Here is a 13,507-nt window from a genome sequence, read left to right as displayed (position 1 = left end):
TGTAAAAGGACATCTCGTTATACTCAGTGTCACCTTAGAAAGTGAAATGATTGGTTTTTAAGCCCCACTAAAATTTGATATACATTTTCTATTTCATGTCCTGTGACATGTGGGTAATCGACCAACAAAACGCCGGCCATAAACACACGACCACGAATCCGAACCGCTAAACAACCGGCAACAACCACAGCATGCCAAAGACATAAGCGATTACAATCTTTGGCCGCCAACGCCGCGCAGTCATCAGCATGCCAGCGAGCATCATCCGATGTCCCTGAAGCAGGAGTACGAGGTAAGTGGGCCGCTAAATGGTAACGCTCCTCGCTGTGGCAATAGCATGTTTATCTATAGATCCGTATCCGAACGGTGGTAAAACAAACTGGCATAACTTTATGGCCCGCCCGTTGGTAGGGGCTAAATAAAAACAAATTCTAAGCTCGCGTGCCGCCAACGTTTTGGATTTGTTTTGCTCTCCGCTTCCTGCACCACCCATCGAGGCAGCCATCCATCCAGCCAGCCAGCCACCCAACCACCCTTCTAGGCAACCACCCATCTAACCACCCAGCACGCTTATTTACTTTCATTGCCCACTGTGTCTGGCCAAAGCCAGACTAGATTTTGCTTTTGTTTCGCCGCTGCAATATTTGTATTTATATTTTCTTGTTGCATTCGGGGATTCCCCGACCCCGCCCCCGACCTAAGCATATGGAAATAGTTTAGAAAAAAGCCGGCTGGCATTTATTTTTTGACACAGCCGGCGGCGGCGGGCCATGTTTATTTTATTCGATTTCCATTTTTCTGGCATCGCATCGATGACGACGGAGGCCGGGTCGTCGGTCGTCCTAGGTCATGTCTGGCTGGAGGATTTTAACCCACATTTGGCATTTACATGCAATCGAAAGCGGTGGCATTTTTTAGACAACTCTTTTCCTTATTTTCCGCACTCCACATTTTTTCCATTGCCATTGCCATTTCTATCACATCTATCACTCTCGCTGGCCGGCGGTTAGAATTTTTATTTATATTTGGCGTCAGTGGAACTGATGTATCTGGACTGTTTGTTGGTTTTGTCACGCATTCGAATTGCTTTTCAATTCATTTATCGCTTGTTTAGCTTTGAATCGCCCTGACAGACAGCTGGCGAAAACATTTGTTATTCGTGATTTTCACAGGGAAAACTGCATTCGCTTTTCGCTGGACATTGTAATGCGAGTTGCCGTGCGGCGAGTCATTAGGAAATTTGTGAAATGAATAAATATTTTTGACAGCGCTCCAAATTGTTTTATGGCCATTTGATGCGGGGTCACTTTTGCACATTTGCGAATGAATATTTGATAATAATGTTGCGTTGATGGGGTTAATTAAATGCGTGTGGAATAATTATGAATTGACATTAGACAACAAGCAATTACCGTGGATTGGCCAGATTAGAAGCTTCAATTGCAAATCGAATTAACTGAATTGCTTTTGGCTCTTCCACGCCGCTGAACTTCTGCGACCGCCTAGTGACGCATTAACTAAATGCCAATCCGTGTTCTCCTTTCCCTTTCAGGCCAAAATGAACGACCACCACCACAACAATCTGCAGAAAGGTGAGTCACCGTCAGCAGCGGACCTATCCCAAGCAGCCACCAGATCACTTGATCTGCCCAGAACCGAACCTGACTGACAACAATGCTCTTGTTAATTAATTGCTCACAAAAACAGCCCGACCGATAATCACGAATTTCCAAGATTCAGATCGCGGCGCGCGAACCGCAGATCTCCCAGATACCGATCTAAACTCACTCGGCGAAGAATGCAAAAGCTAAATTGGAAAACGCGTGCGGGCCGCCGAACAAAAGCCGCTAAGACAATGCACTCCGGTCCCATACTCCCACGGAGTGTCACACTGAAAACAAATGCATTACCCAATTTAAATTTAATGTCAGGTCCTTATACACTAATAAACAAATAATTAGATCTAAGATGTTCAAACAGAGGGTGGTCACGATTAAAGAAGCTTATTGTAAATACTTTAAGAAAAACACCCCCACAGCGAATTCTACTTTCTATGATTCCATCTAAAAATCTACGATTAGCAATATAGAAGTAACAATCACTAAACAACTACTATATCTGAGTGAATCCATCTAAAATCCAGTAATTACTTATTTTACATTATTTAGTATTTGTTTAATATTTTATTACCGACTGATTAGCTGGCTCTAATTTTTCTCAGTGCAGCGAAATAAGCCCAAAATTGACCTTTAACAGCCGCAACAGCAACAACAGTCGCAGAATGCTTACAAGATGTTTACATAAATTCCTAAAATGCAAACAACATTTTAGCCTGGCTGACTCGCTGGTAGCGCAATTGTTGCTGCTGCAACAGCCAACTTGCAACTACCAACCGGCAACAAGCAACATTGACAGCAACACGCTCCTGTTTGGAGGCGCAGTTGCGGCAGCAACTTCCATCCGGATGGCTGGCCGGCCAGGTAAAGGAAAAGGAAAAGGTAAGCCTGCATCTGGACCTGGACCCCCAGAGCTTGTTGGCGTTGACGTTGGCGGCAATGATCGCCGAGCGATAATGTCAACGCTAGGCAATTGGCCAATAAGGTCGTTGTTGCTGCTACGGTTGCTGTTGCTGTTGCCGTTGCCTTTGTTGCGATAGCGATCGGCCACATTGTTAGCTTCGATGTAGATGTACTCGGATCGGATACTCTGCTTGTACAAATTAACAATAAGGCAACTTTTACTGGTGCGCCCGGCTCATATTGCCGGTCGTCCATTTGAAATGCCGCTGAAGAGCTTCAGCTTCCAGGCCACTGTTCATTAGCTGAACTTTCCGGCTGGCGCCACTGGCCAGCTCTCGTGTAATTAACACAGAAGTGGCGGAGGACCGGCCCCAGCAATTATCTGCAAATGCTTTATTAGAGAAATGTTTTTGACATAGCAGCGGGGCGCCCAGAAACCGAGCTATTCGGTTTGGTTTTGGTTTGCTTGGGTTCGGTTCAGTTCGTTTGTCTAAGCCGGATTACAGAGGAATTTACCCAGCGCTTATTGTGCTTATTGTTCATAATTAGATGATTACCCCGAAATCCTGGGCAACCCTTTACGCCCCCCTAGCCCATCGAGCCGGGCAGACAAACTCATTAACGGATTCACACAATTTTTGCACGCAAATGGGCCGCGGAAAAAATTCTAAAGCCCGGGCAAATGCGCAACTATTTTCACATAACTCCTCGGGCGATTTCCCAGTGGCAATCAGAGCGGCCAACTAATGTCTCAGTTTAATTAGAAAAAAGAGCAGGCAGCCAGGAGCTGGGTTGCTCAGGTGGTCAGGTGGCGACATGGCCAACGTGAGTGAACGTCAGCGGCGGCAACTTCAACGGACGCCAAACGACCGTCGACCGAACAAGAACTTGATGGACAACCGTGGGGCAGCACTAATGCTGCCCCAAGCCGTGGCGCCACTACGCTGACACACAACAACTAAATGCAACAACTCAATTGCCTTTGCAGGTCACTTTCTGGATGACAATCGTCTGGAGCATCATGCGGTTACCGGACAAGGTGAGTTGATGGTTGAGGGGATGACTCACCTGCTCTGGGAAAATTATTAAAGAAAATTAACATCGATGCCGTTCAGTTTTGTTTTATAGATCATTTTAAACATAAATATCTTTCTAATGTTTTAAATGTTTTGCATTCCCATTCAAATGTGCGATTTTTAATACTGTTTAGTGCACATGCATCCTGTACCTGACCGACTTCCATTTGTTTCTGTTGCAGGAGGCCTGGGTCTGGGCGCATCCAACGGAGTTGGCGGAGGAGGCGGTGGCGCCTCGGTGGGTGGAAATTCCAGTCTGGGCGCCAGCTCCCACCACGCCGTCGCCGCCGCCCACCATCACAACCAGGCGGTGGCAGCTGCTTCGGCGGCCGCTTTGCTGGTGGTGCCCCAGCCGATCAATGCCAGCAAAATGGGCGGACCCGGCGGTGTCTCCTCGGTGGCGGGTGGTCATGCCACCGGCGGAGGGAGTGGACGCAAGTATCAGTGCAAAATGTGCCCCCAGGTGAGTGCATCCGCGCCCGTTTCGATTTTCATACTTCGATAAATGCCTGCTGCTGGCAATGGAACTCAAGGCTAAGGGTGGCCACTGTTAAATTATGCCGGAGCCGACGGCGCTGCAGGAACCAGTTGACCGTAAGATTGGGTGACCGAGGGGGATCGTGTCCAACCGGATTCGAAGCTCTGGCAGAGCCCGGCAAGGCATCGGCTTTTGTTTACAATTTTCCACTTGATTAAGCTCGACAAAAGATTCGAATTTCAATCGCACTGAGGGAAAATCCTGTCATAACTCACATGCAGATTTATTAAGATCGTTTATAAAAAAGATGAACTAAGAATTTTGAATGTGCCATCAAGCATGTAACTACTTTTATAATTAATATGTTTTATAAGTTTAAGCCCAACTTGAGCTTAGAAGAATTTTGCTTACTTGCAGATAATAATCTATTATATTATATAGTCTGGCATCCAAAGTTGGCCTGCTTTTTTGACCAGCAACATATCAATAAATTCAAACAATGTTTTGGATTATTTTTGTTAGCCTGTCCAATCTTTTAATATGTTTTTCAGTGCAGTTAGCCCAGGGCTCGTATCATGTTGCCTCGTTTTCTCACATTTTTTCGCGGCTCCCCATGCACTTGCATTGACACTCAAGCCGTGGCTGAAAGCCAGGCCAAAACCCCTGAACCAACAGCTGCAGTTGCTCGTAAAATGTCAATTGTGCAGCGTCCACGGCCTGCGTTGATTGCTGCTAATTGAGCTTATTGTTTTTTAACGGTTATTTGTGGCCTGAACCGGGGCAGGTGCCAGCTGTCAGAGAAGAGCTGTTGTCCAAGAATCCTTGTGGGTCATCGATATGCGTGAGATTCCATACCGGTGGGCCGATCCTCAACAGAGATATCTTGTCTGGGCTCACTTTCAATTCGCTTCGATTTTGTGAATATTACATGAAACTTAGTTTAACCATAGCCCAAAGAACACCTGTGAACCTCCGAAAATAGTATTCCCTTCCAGCATTTATGTTAAGTAGACTATTTCCGCGCCTTTTGTTTTATTCTCGAAGAACAGCAGTATTGACAACGAACATTTTCGGACGAATGATGTGTCCGGCTGATATGCCACACCCACAATGCCGCAAATTGCGGTGCGAGGCTAACAACATTTGCAGCGCTGATGAGCGGTGCCAGCACGCACACAGCCACAGAAAAGGGGTGATTAAGGGGGTGTAGAATGGGGTTGTAGGTGGGCTGCCAAGGGGTGATGGTGCCGAAAGGGTGCCAGAGGGCCAACATGGACGGAGGTGTTCATTTGTGCGGGACAAAGTGAAATAGCAGCATGCCTAAAAGTATGCTACGCTCTCCGTTTTTTCTTGCCCCTCTGCATGCGTGCTAGTGTGTGAGTGTGTGTGCACTTCGTCCTTGTGTGAGTGTGTCAATTTTGTACTTCTTTTTGGCACATGCATGTACTCCCTGTTCGGCTCTGCATGGGTGTGTGTGTGTGGGTGAGCTGCACTACTGAAAATTAGTGCGTTTCTACGCTCAAAAGCGGCTGCTGCTACTTTTTTAATTACCCACACTGCGCATTTTTTGTTTTTCTCGAGCGATCCAGCTCCTGCTGCCGGACTTTGGCAGTCGGCTTGTTGTTGCCCAGTCCAGCTTCAATTGGAATTACTACACTTGGCACTTTCGTATGTACGTATGAAAAAAGTCGTGCAGCAGCTCCCCTCTCAGTTTTTTGTACCTTTTGAGCTGGAACTGGCCACATTTCTCGTGTGTCAGTGCGAGAGTGTGTGGAAGTTTCGGCCAGCCTATCATGTTAGTGTGCTCTGCTCTTGCTCTTCCCATGCATCCTTTTCCGATGGCTCGGGGATGGGGGCCACAGCATTGCTCTTTCCAACCCGTTTTTTCAGCTGACCAAAAATTATGTTCACCATTTCGGGGCGCATGTCAGGAGGTTGTTTCGGTTCTTTTGCCGCAGAGGACAAATGAAAAACACACATTATTTTAAAATAATTTTTAAAATAAGTAACTAAGAGCCTTTATTGAATACAGACTTTTTGATAACGCGTAGAACTAAAAAAACATTAAGCTTTAAGGACCTTACCATTAAATCCAAAACGGAAAAATGCATTCTGTATTTAATAATTTCCCACAGCATTCCCTGCATATTTTTAAGCTTTTTAAAACACTCCACAAATAACATTCCAAACTCAACGCAAATATTTGTTTTCCCAAGGAAAGTCCTTATTGTAATTGAAATCCTTTAAAAACAAAATTAATCACGGACATGTATTTTTTAAAGTTTTTTTACCATCAACAAAATATTTGTCTTATCCACAAAAAACGGCGAGAAGAATACGGAAAAAGGGAACTTTTTATGGACCACATGCCGCGCCCACTTGTTTGGGGCGACCGACACAAAGCTTACATAAAATTATAGAACACGCCTAGCAAAGCGGCAAAAAAGTGCAGCAGCATTAACTGAAATAAACGCAAAAGTGCGCTGCGATTTTTACCCTATCTTATTATTAGCACCACGCTGTGCCAGTATTGGTGAGCGATTCTGGTTTTCCGTTTTTCTTCCGCTCCACCTCGCCACGCATAATACGCTTCCTACTATTTTTAACTGCAATTTTTTAGTTTTGTTTGACATTTGCATTTACTTTTTTCCATTATTCTTTGCTGCGCTTTCAACTTTGTGTGAGCTCATGTGTGGCAGGCACTAACACAATTACACAAGTGGTCAGCGGGGCGGGGGGCGCGCCCGGGAGGGTGCGTGGCGGTTTGGGGCAAGCTCACACTATCAATTAGTGAATTACATGCGAACAACGAGCGGAAAATGCCCGAGCGGGTGAAAAACTGCCGACAAAAATAGAAAAATTGCACAAATTTGTTGCGCACATCAAAACAAACACACGCACACACACAGGCACGCGAGCGCGGCCCACACACACACACGCTCCACTTCGGTGGACTGTGTCTGTTATTCCCCTCATTTAATTAACAATAAAAATAGGCTAAAAAGTCTTAAAAAAGCAAAAACTGCACGCGAATTATGCAGGCGCACACAAACAAGCCACGCACACTCACATACATTGCAGTCATGCCATTTGTTAAACAATTTTAACTCGCGCCCCCAAGTAGGCAATGTTTTCCGCACACGCTCACGTACGCACACACACACACACACGCACGCACACATGCAGAGTGGCGCGGCGGCGGGCATTAAAATGTGATCCGATATAATACATGAATTATGTAAACTATTTTTATTTTTGTTTTGCCTATTTATTTTTGCATTTTTTCGCTGCATTTTTCTGACACGGTATTGGCGCGAACTGCCCCTAAAAAGCGCGCTGGTGTGCGTGCCTGCGTTTTGTGGCCTTTGGCATTAGCATTTGGTTAACGTTAACGGGCGACGTTGCAGTGCAACAATTGCCAGCCCATTTGATATTTCTGGCGGTTAGCAACAGAAGCGCACTGCAAATGCTCTTCCCTCCCGGCCACTGCAGTGCTCGTTTGCCACTGCTCGCACACGCTTGCCGTCTCGCTTTGTGTTTGTTTTTGATTGTATTATACATTATTTGGACCATGTATGTACCAGTACTGGCTTGGGATCGGATCGACTGATATTGGGAGTGAGTCTATTTATGCACTCGTCCAGTGCATTCGAGTTCTGTTTTGCTTTGCTTGTTTTTTGCATTTAATGGCCGCACTTTTTTGCACGGCACTCTCCAAATTGTTTTTAAAATGCTAACTTTTTTCTTGGCGCTTTAACTTATTTATATGTGTTCGCGGCAAAATATTTTACTTTGTGCTTTGGTTTACGCTTCAAAGAAACATAAATATGGGAAATGGAAATTATTAATTTTTTACATGTTTTCAACGGTTGGGAATTAATCAACGTTCGGCGAAAAAAATTGCAAATTCAATTAAAAATGTTTATTAATGTTTCAATACTCGAAATATATAGTTTTGCGATAACGTCGCTCAGGGCCATGCTAGATTATTTATGTGGTGCGAATAAGATTTTGGCCAGGATTTTTATTTCATTAGCCGAATTTCATATTATATACTGAAAATAATGTCTGAGAGTATCTTTTGGTGATTCAATAAATCAAGGATTGCACTTGAGAAGTCAAGTACTCTTGTTAGCCACATATAATTCAACAACACACGCACAACATGTTAGAGATCCAATTTATATTAGTTCTTTAACTGTAGTGAATAATAAAAGTTATATAAAATAAAATGAAAAAGAAAATAGAAACATTCAAATCGTGACTGCATCCATTCTCGATATCTCAGTCATAAGACTTTCACTATAGGTGAGTACTGCTAAGGTTGACCTGAAACAAGAAGTATTCAGTGAAAGATCTATATGAAGTGTTTGATTACTTATATTGAGTTTGGCTTATTCGAATATAAAATCCAAGTCTCTTAACGTGTAACCATAGGTCTTACCATTGATCTAAAGTAGGTCTTAACAGAAGACCATCCCAGATTGGACGAGCTGTCCCAGTGGCGCTGATTGTACCGGTTCTCAAAGTCATAGGTGCTGCCCAAAGAACTGGGTAGGGGATGGACCTCCAAAAACTGAGACCAAAAGCCGGCGGGCATCAGAAGTAGCACCTTCAGCACCCGCTGCCAAGTGACCACATTTTCGAGGGTCACATCCAGATCTCCGAACAGAGTTGGAGCGAAGATCACGGCTAGATTGTTGACCGTCATGCGGACAGCAGGACTTTCGGAAATTCTCTGCCAGTGGAGCATTAAGTAAGCCAACGTATCCCTGTGAGCCTGATGCAGCTCCAGAACCGCTAGATATACCGCCATCTCCACACCCAGACGATCTTCGTGACGCGTGGCCTCCTCGAAATCCCTTCGGTGGTAAATGGGAATCAGAGGGTGAACCAACTGCCGAAGGAAGTCCTTAACACAACAGCACAGTGTGTGGGTGTCTTTATTGCCCAAATGCGGAGTGGACTTGCCACGCAGCAGCTTCCGACGCAGTCGCTTGCATTTCTCCCGGGTCGAGGACACCCGGTAGAGTCCCTCCTGCTGCAATCCCCGCGCCTCGATCTCCGTTACACAATGGACAATTAAGGCCGGCACCATGGGCGCCACTCGAGGCGCATAATCGCTGAGACATCCTCGCTTCGTGCGGATTTGGGGCTGGGGGATGCAGTTCACGGTCAGCTGGCGGCAGCAACCAATGTGGCAGCGGAGCGGACACGCCCGACACCGCAGGCTGGCCGTGGCGAAGCGGATCCTGGAAGAAGACCAGGGACACGCGGTTAGGGAGGGAAATGCTGGTCAGAGAGGGTTGGGATGTTATTCAACTTTTTATGTTAGTAAAATTCCCTGAAGACGTGGGCTAGTTATGATCGAAGTCCTCTCAGAAGTTCCACGTTTCCGTGATTGCAACTCACCTTTTGCGGCAGTGGACGCAGTTCCCCACATTGTAGTAGTAGGACTTAATCTTGAAATTGTGCTCCCTCAGCAGCCCCGAATGGGACTGCGAGCAGAAGTCGAGTCCGTCCGTGGATAAGCCATCGCAGCCACTGGGATTCATGTCCACGCGATCCTGCAGGGAGTCCAGGGACTGCGATCCGAACATGCGGTAGTGCTCGCTGAGGTCATCGTAGGATCTGTACTCCCGCAGAAGCCTCCGTTTGTCCTGCATCGTGGGGCGATCGGGCGACAAATAAAGTCGATTTGAGGGCGTCTGACTCCCAGAGCCACTAATCGTAAAGCTGCCGATTGATTCAGCTGTTCTGGTCAGTTGGCAATTTCCGAAGAGAGGCCACTTCGGCTTGAGTTAGCTAGGCAGACGTTATCGGCTCGCTTCTCCGAATACTCGACCGAAATGTTTATTTACTCCTCTGGTTTATTTGGAATCGGGTGAATGCTGATAGCTTAAATAGTTCTGGAGGCACAAAAATTCGATCACCCATAGACAGTGCCTACTGTGGGTCTTACATTTGTAAATATTTCTGGATAACTCACATTTAGGTTGCTCAGCAGAAATCAAATGGGCGGCTAAGGTGTTACTAGGAAAAAACGAAAAAGCTTAATAATCTGTAAAGGTTGTCAATTGAAAGAAATCTTATAAACAATTTATTATGCCTAACAATAACTCATATTTGCTCTGTCTACTTCACATAAACAAGCAAGTGGTCTTCTTTTTATATTTTCGATTCAATTAATTCAATCAAAACCCTGTTAAAAGCCCTATGCTAGAGAATTTATTGTCACACCGAGATTCAATGTCACGATACAAAACCTAAAAATCCCTAAAAACAAAAAGAATTTAGAAAATCGAACTGAAAAAACAATTTGCTAAAGTATCTATGAATTCTAAGCGCCCAGAAAATGGCTCAATGGCGCCGCTAAATGGATGAAAAATTCATGGAAAACCGTTTTGCGGCCACCAGACATAGAATGCAACCAGCAAAAATGTAGCACGAAAAAAAGCTGCAGTTCATGTGAGGCGGGCACGTCAGAAAGCGAAAATGTTGAGTAAACGTGGTGCTAAAAAAACACAAAAATTAGAATTTAAAGGGAATTTGAGCTTGGAACTTTTGTGGAGAACGAAACATAGATCTGTCTGTTGATTAAATGGGTAATCATAGGCCAGTTGCGATTTTAAAGTACGTATAGAGTGAAAACAAAATTATCATGGCACTTTTCAGTTTCGGCTGTGAATTGAAGAGCAGCGGCAGCAAAATTAACGAGCAAGGCGGGGAATTTGATTTTTATGCTTTTTTGTAGTCGTTTTTTAGGCGTCAGCTGCATTGACGCCGGTGTGCCTATGTGTGCGTGAGCATTTGAGGGTGTGGGTGTGGGTGTGAGCTTTGGGCTGAAGTACTGAGCATGGTTGCCACTGCCACATTGAATTCGTAGTTATTAATGCGTATTGAAATGCACACATTGCTGTGAGTGAGAGTGTCTCTCTCTGTGATTACGCGGCGTGTGTGTGGGCGTAGTATTCATAATTGCACTTGTGTGGGTTTCTATCTGTGTCCGACTGTTTTGTTTGTATTCAAAGTCCACAAATACGAGTCACGCATCGCAATAAGCCCATGCAATCCCCTGCCTCACTCCTCACTCCCTCTTTTCACAAAATGCTTTTTTGTACTTTTTTCTGATTCGCCTGTGACTGTGTGTGTTCAAATACGTGTGTGGCCCTATATGTGTGCCTGTCCGTTGCGTATTCCAAAAGGCAAAAAAAAAAGAACAGAAACACAACAAAACAGCATAAAAAATGTTTGGACATCCACAAAACATGCAAAAAAGAGGGGAGCTGAACTGCGAGTTCTGGGCAAAAACGAGTGCGAAAAAATGGCATCAAAGCACGTTGACAGTGTTGCCACGTGGTGATAATTAATTTTTCACACACAAAAGTTGATCAAAATGTTTTTATAAGGTTCCTCGAAAATTTAAGGAATTATTTGGTTGCATCGAGCACAAAATATTTCCACTAAAGCTTCTTAACAGAATGAAATAATTCAAGGCAATGGTTTCAGGCTCAGGATGTTAAAAAACATCATACAACATGGTTTTCCGTACTAAAACCATGAAATCAGCAATTAATTAATTAAAAGTCTCAGATATATGTCATTTAGCTACCCGGAAACACTCTTGAAATATCCACATAGCAATTTATATATATTTCTATAAAAAAGGAAAACAAGTCCTGGCACCAAAAAATACTGTATAAAAAACTAGATATTTAAATTCTGATATGCTAACCTACACATAAGATGGCCGATATGATTTTAAAGAAAAAAATCAGTTCACTAAGTGACCTTTTGTGAATTGAACTATAAATCGCAAAACAACCTGTTAAAGAATTCCGCCTCAATCGTCGCTTTGTCTAACCCAATTCTAGTTGGGCACTAAAAACAACAATTTATAATAAATTGTATTTTTCAATGGCAACTCTGCTATTTTTTAAGGCTCTTCCTCTCCCTTTCTTTCTGCCGCGGGCCAGGATGCAAAAACCTAAAAAACAAAATCTAAAAGCGAAAACACAGATGCAAATGCAACAGCAATAGCAACACCACCAAAGCGGTGGGGAAATGACTGCAAAGAAATGATTGTGTTTTGCGAAAGGGGGGGTCAAAATGCACAAGGTGCAAGCGAGACGGGGCGACAGAAAGGAAAAAATTTATTTCCTGTGGCAGGAAAAAAATTGGAAAAAGGAGGGGCGCCGAGAGAAAAAATGCACAGCAAATGGAAATGGAAAAAATGCTGGGAAAAATGTGCAAACTGCTGGGAAGAAAAAAGAGCGGGAGTGGGAGTGGGTGGGTCGTGCTGGGCGAAGAAGCTGAGGCAAGGTTGCAATGCGAAAAAAAGAACTTAGAAATATCAGCAACCACGGCAGCAGACAAACGTCGACGCCGGCAGAGGGCTGCAGTGGGGTGGCTTGCGATAGCTGGGGGTAACTGGGGTTGGCCGGCGGTGGGGGCTGGATGGGGCGGAGTGGGCGGAGTGGGTGGCCGAATGTGAGGTGGTTGCTGTTGGCAGTTAAGCCAGCGCGGTGGCTTAGGTCAGGGCGGAGGCTGCTGCCTTTCCTGCTTTTTCTGCTGCTTTTCGGCTGCCCGAGGTGAGTGATGCTTGCGCCCACCCCTTTTGGGCGGCCACCCGTGCGCTGCCACATTTTTTGGGTATTTCTAGCGCCAGCCATGTGGGGCTGATTGAGTGCTAGAAAGCGCAACCACAGAAACGAGGCGGCCACCAAAACAGTTGCCTACTTCCCGGCGCTATTGATTAATCTGCCAGTTCACGGTATTTTAGCTGAAATATCGCCGGGTAAATGCAGAGCCACAATAATGACTTTTGTTAATTGTTGACCAGTGCCAAACAAAAACAAAGCGCAAACAAATTCAAAAGCACACAAAAACAGCCTGCAAAGTCAAATGAAACGTGCTCTCGCTCTCTCTCTCTTTCTCCTTCTCTTGCGGCATTCCCCTCTCTTTTGCGCAATAAAAAAAGTACGTTCGCATCAAAGTCGAACAAAACAAAATGCAAAAAAATGGGGGCAGGGGTGGCTGGCAGGGGGTGGGGCAGACAGGATATTTGGGGCGGCAAAGGCTAACAGCGAAAAAAATTCCAGTGCGTCTGTGTGAGTGTATTGGCATGGCCATGTGCTTGTGTGCGTGGGTTTGTCGCCGGCGCAAAATTCCCCTTTATTTTTTTACACAATTTTTTTCCGCGTTTTTTAGAGCCCCCTGCCCCACCTCCTTTCCGCTCCTCTTTGAGTTTGGGTCAATGTTGGCGCTGCTCCTGTGCTGTTGTTGTTGCTGCTGCTGGCAGGTGGCAGCGCTGCCGGCGTCGCAGCATTTGAATAGCGGCAGCAGAGGCGCCGACTGCGACGCCACAGCTCGCCGCCTATGCAACCAAAACTTTTTTCTCTGTGTGCGTTTGGATATTTTTTCGGTTTTTTTGC

The 13,507-nt window shown here is 45.2% G+C and overlaps 2 protein-coding genes across 6 annotated transcripts in view; one reads left to right on the top strand and one right to left on the bottom strand.

The window, feature by feature from the left end:
* The window catches only part of LOC117143311 (zinc finger protein rotund), a 36,872-nt gene that overhangs the window by 13,687 nt on the left and 9,678 nt on the right, over nucleotides 1-13,507 (top strand). For all 5 annotated transcript variants that reach the window (XM_033307947.1, XM_033307946.1, XM_033307948.1 and 2 more), the window contains 4 exons: nucleotides 191-292; nucleotides 1,553-1,592; nucleotides 3,508-3,558; nucleotides 3,778-4,058. In XM_033307947.1, coding sequence (XP_033163838.1) covers nucleotides 191-292; nucleotides 1,553-1,592; nucleotides 3,508-3,558; nucleotides 3,778-4,058 — 474 coding nt within the window. The remainder of the gene's footprint in view (nucleotides 1-190; nucleotides 293-1,552; nucleotides 1,593-3,507; nucleotides 3,559-3,777; nucleotides 4,059-13,507) is intronic.
* Nucleotides 8,168-11,712, bottom strand: LOC117142918 (GTPase-activating protein RacGAP84C). Its single transcript, XM_033307216.1, has 4 exons — nucleotides 11,686-11,712; nucleotides 9,486-9,868; nucleotides 8,518-9,325; nucleotides 8,168-8,402 (listed from the first exon to the last, which is right to left on the bottom strand). The coding sequence occupies exons 1-4, from the start codon at nucleotides 11,710-11,712 to the stop codon at nucleotides 8,376-8,378; spliced, it is 1,245 nt and encodes a 414-aa protein (XP_033163107.1). The 3' UTR covers nucleotides 8,168-8,375.

Source organism: Drosophila mauritiana, chromosome 3R, assembly GCF_004382145.1.
Source record: "Drosophila mauritiana strain mau12 chromosome 3R, ASM438214v1, whole genome shotgun sequence".
NCBI classification, from domain to species: domain Eukaryota; kingdom Metazoa; phylum Arthropoda; class Insecta; order Diptera; family Drosophilidae; genus Drosophila; species Drosophila mauritiana.
This window is presented reverse-complemented; position numbering and strand designations above follow the sequence as displayed.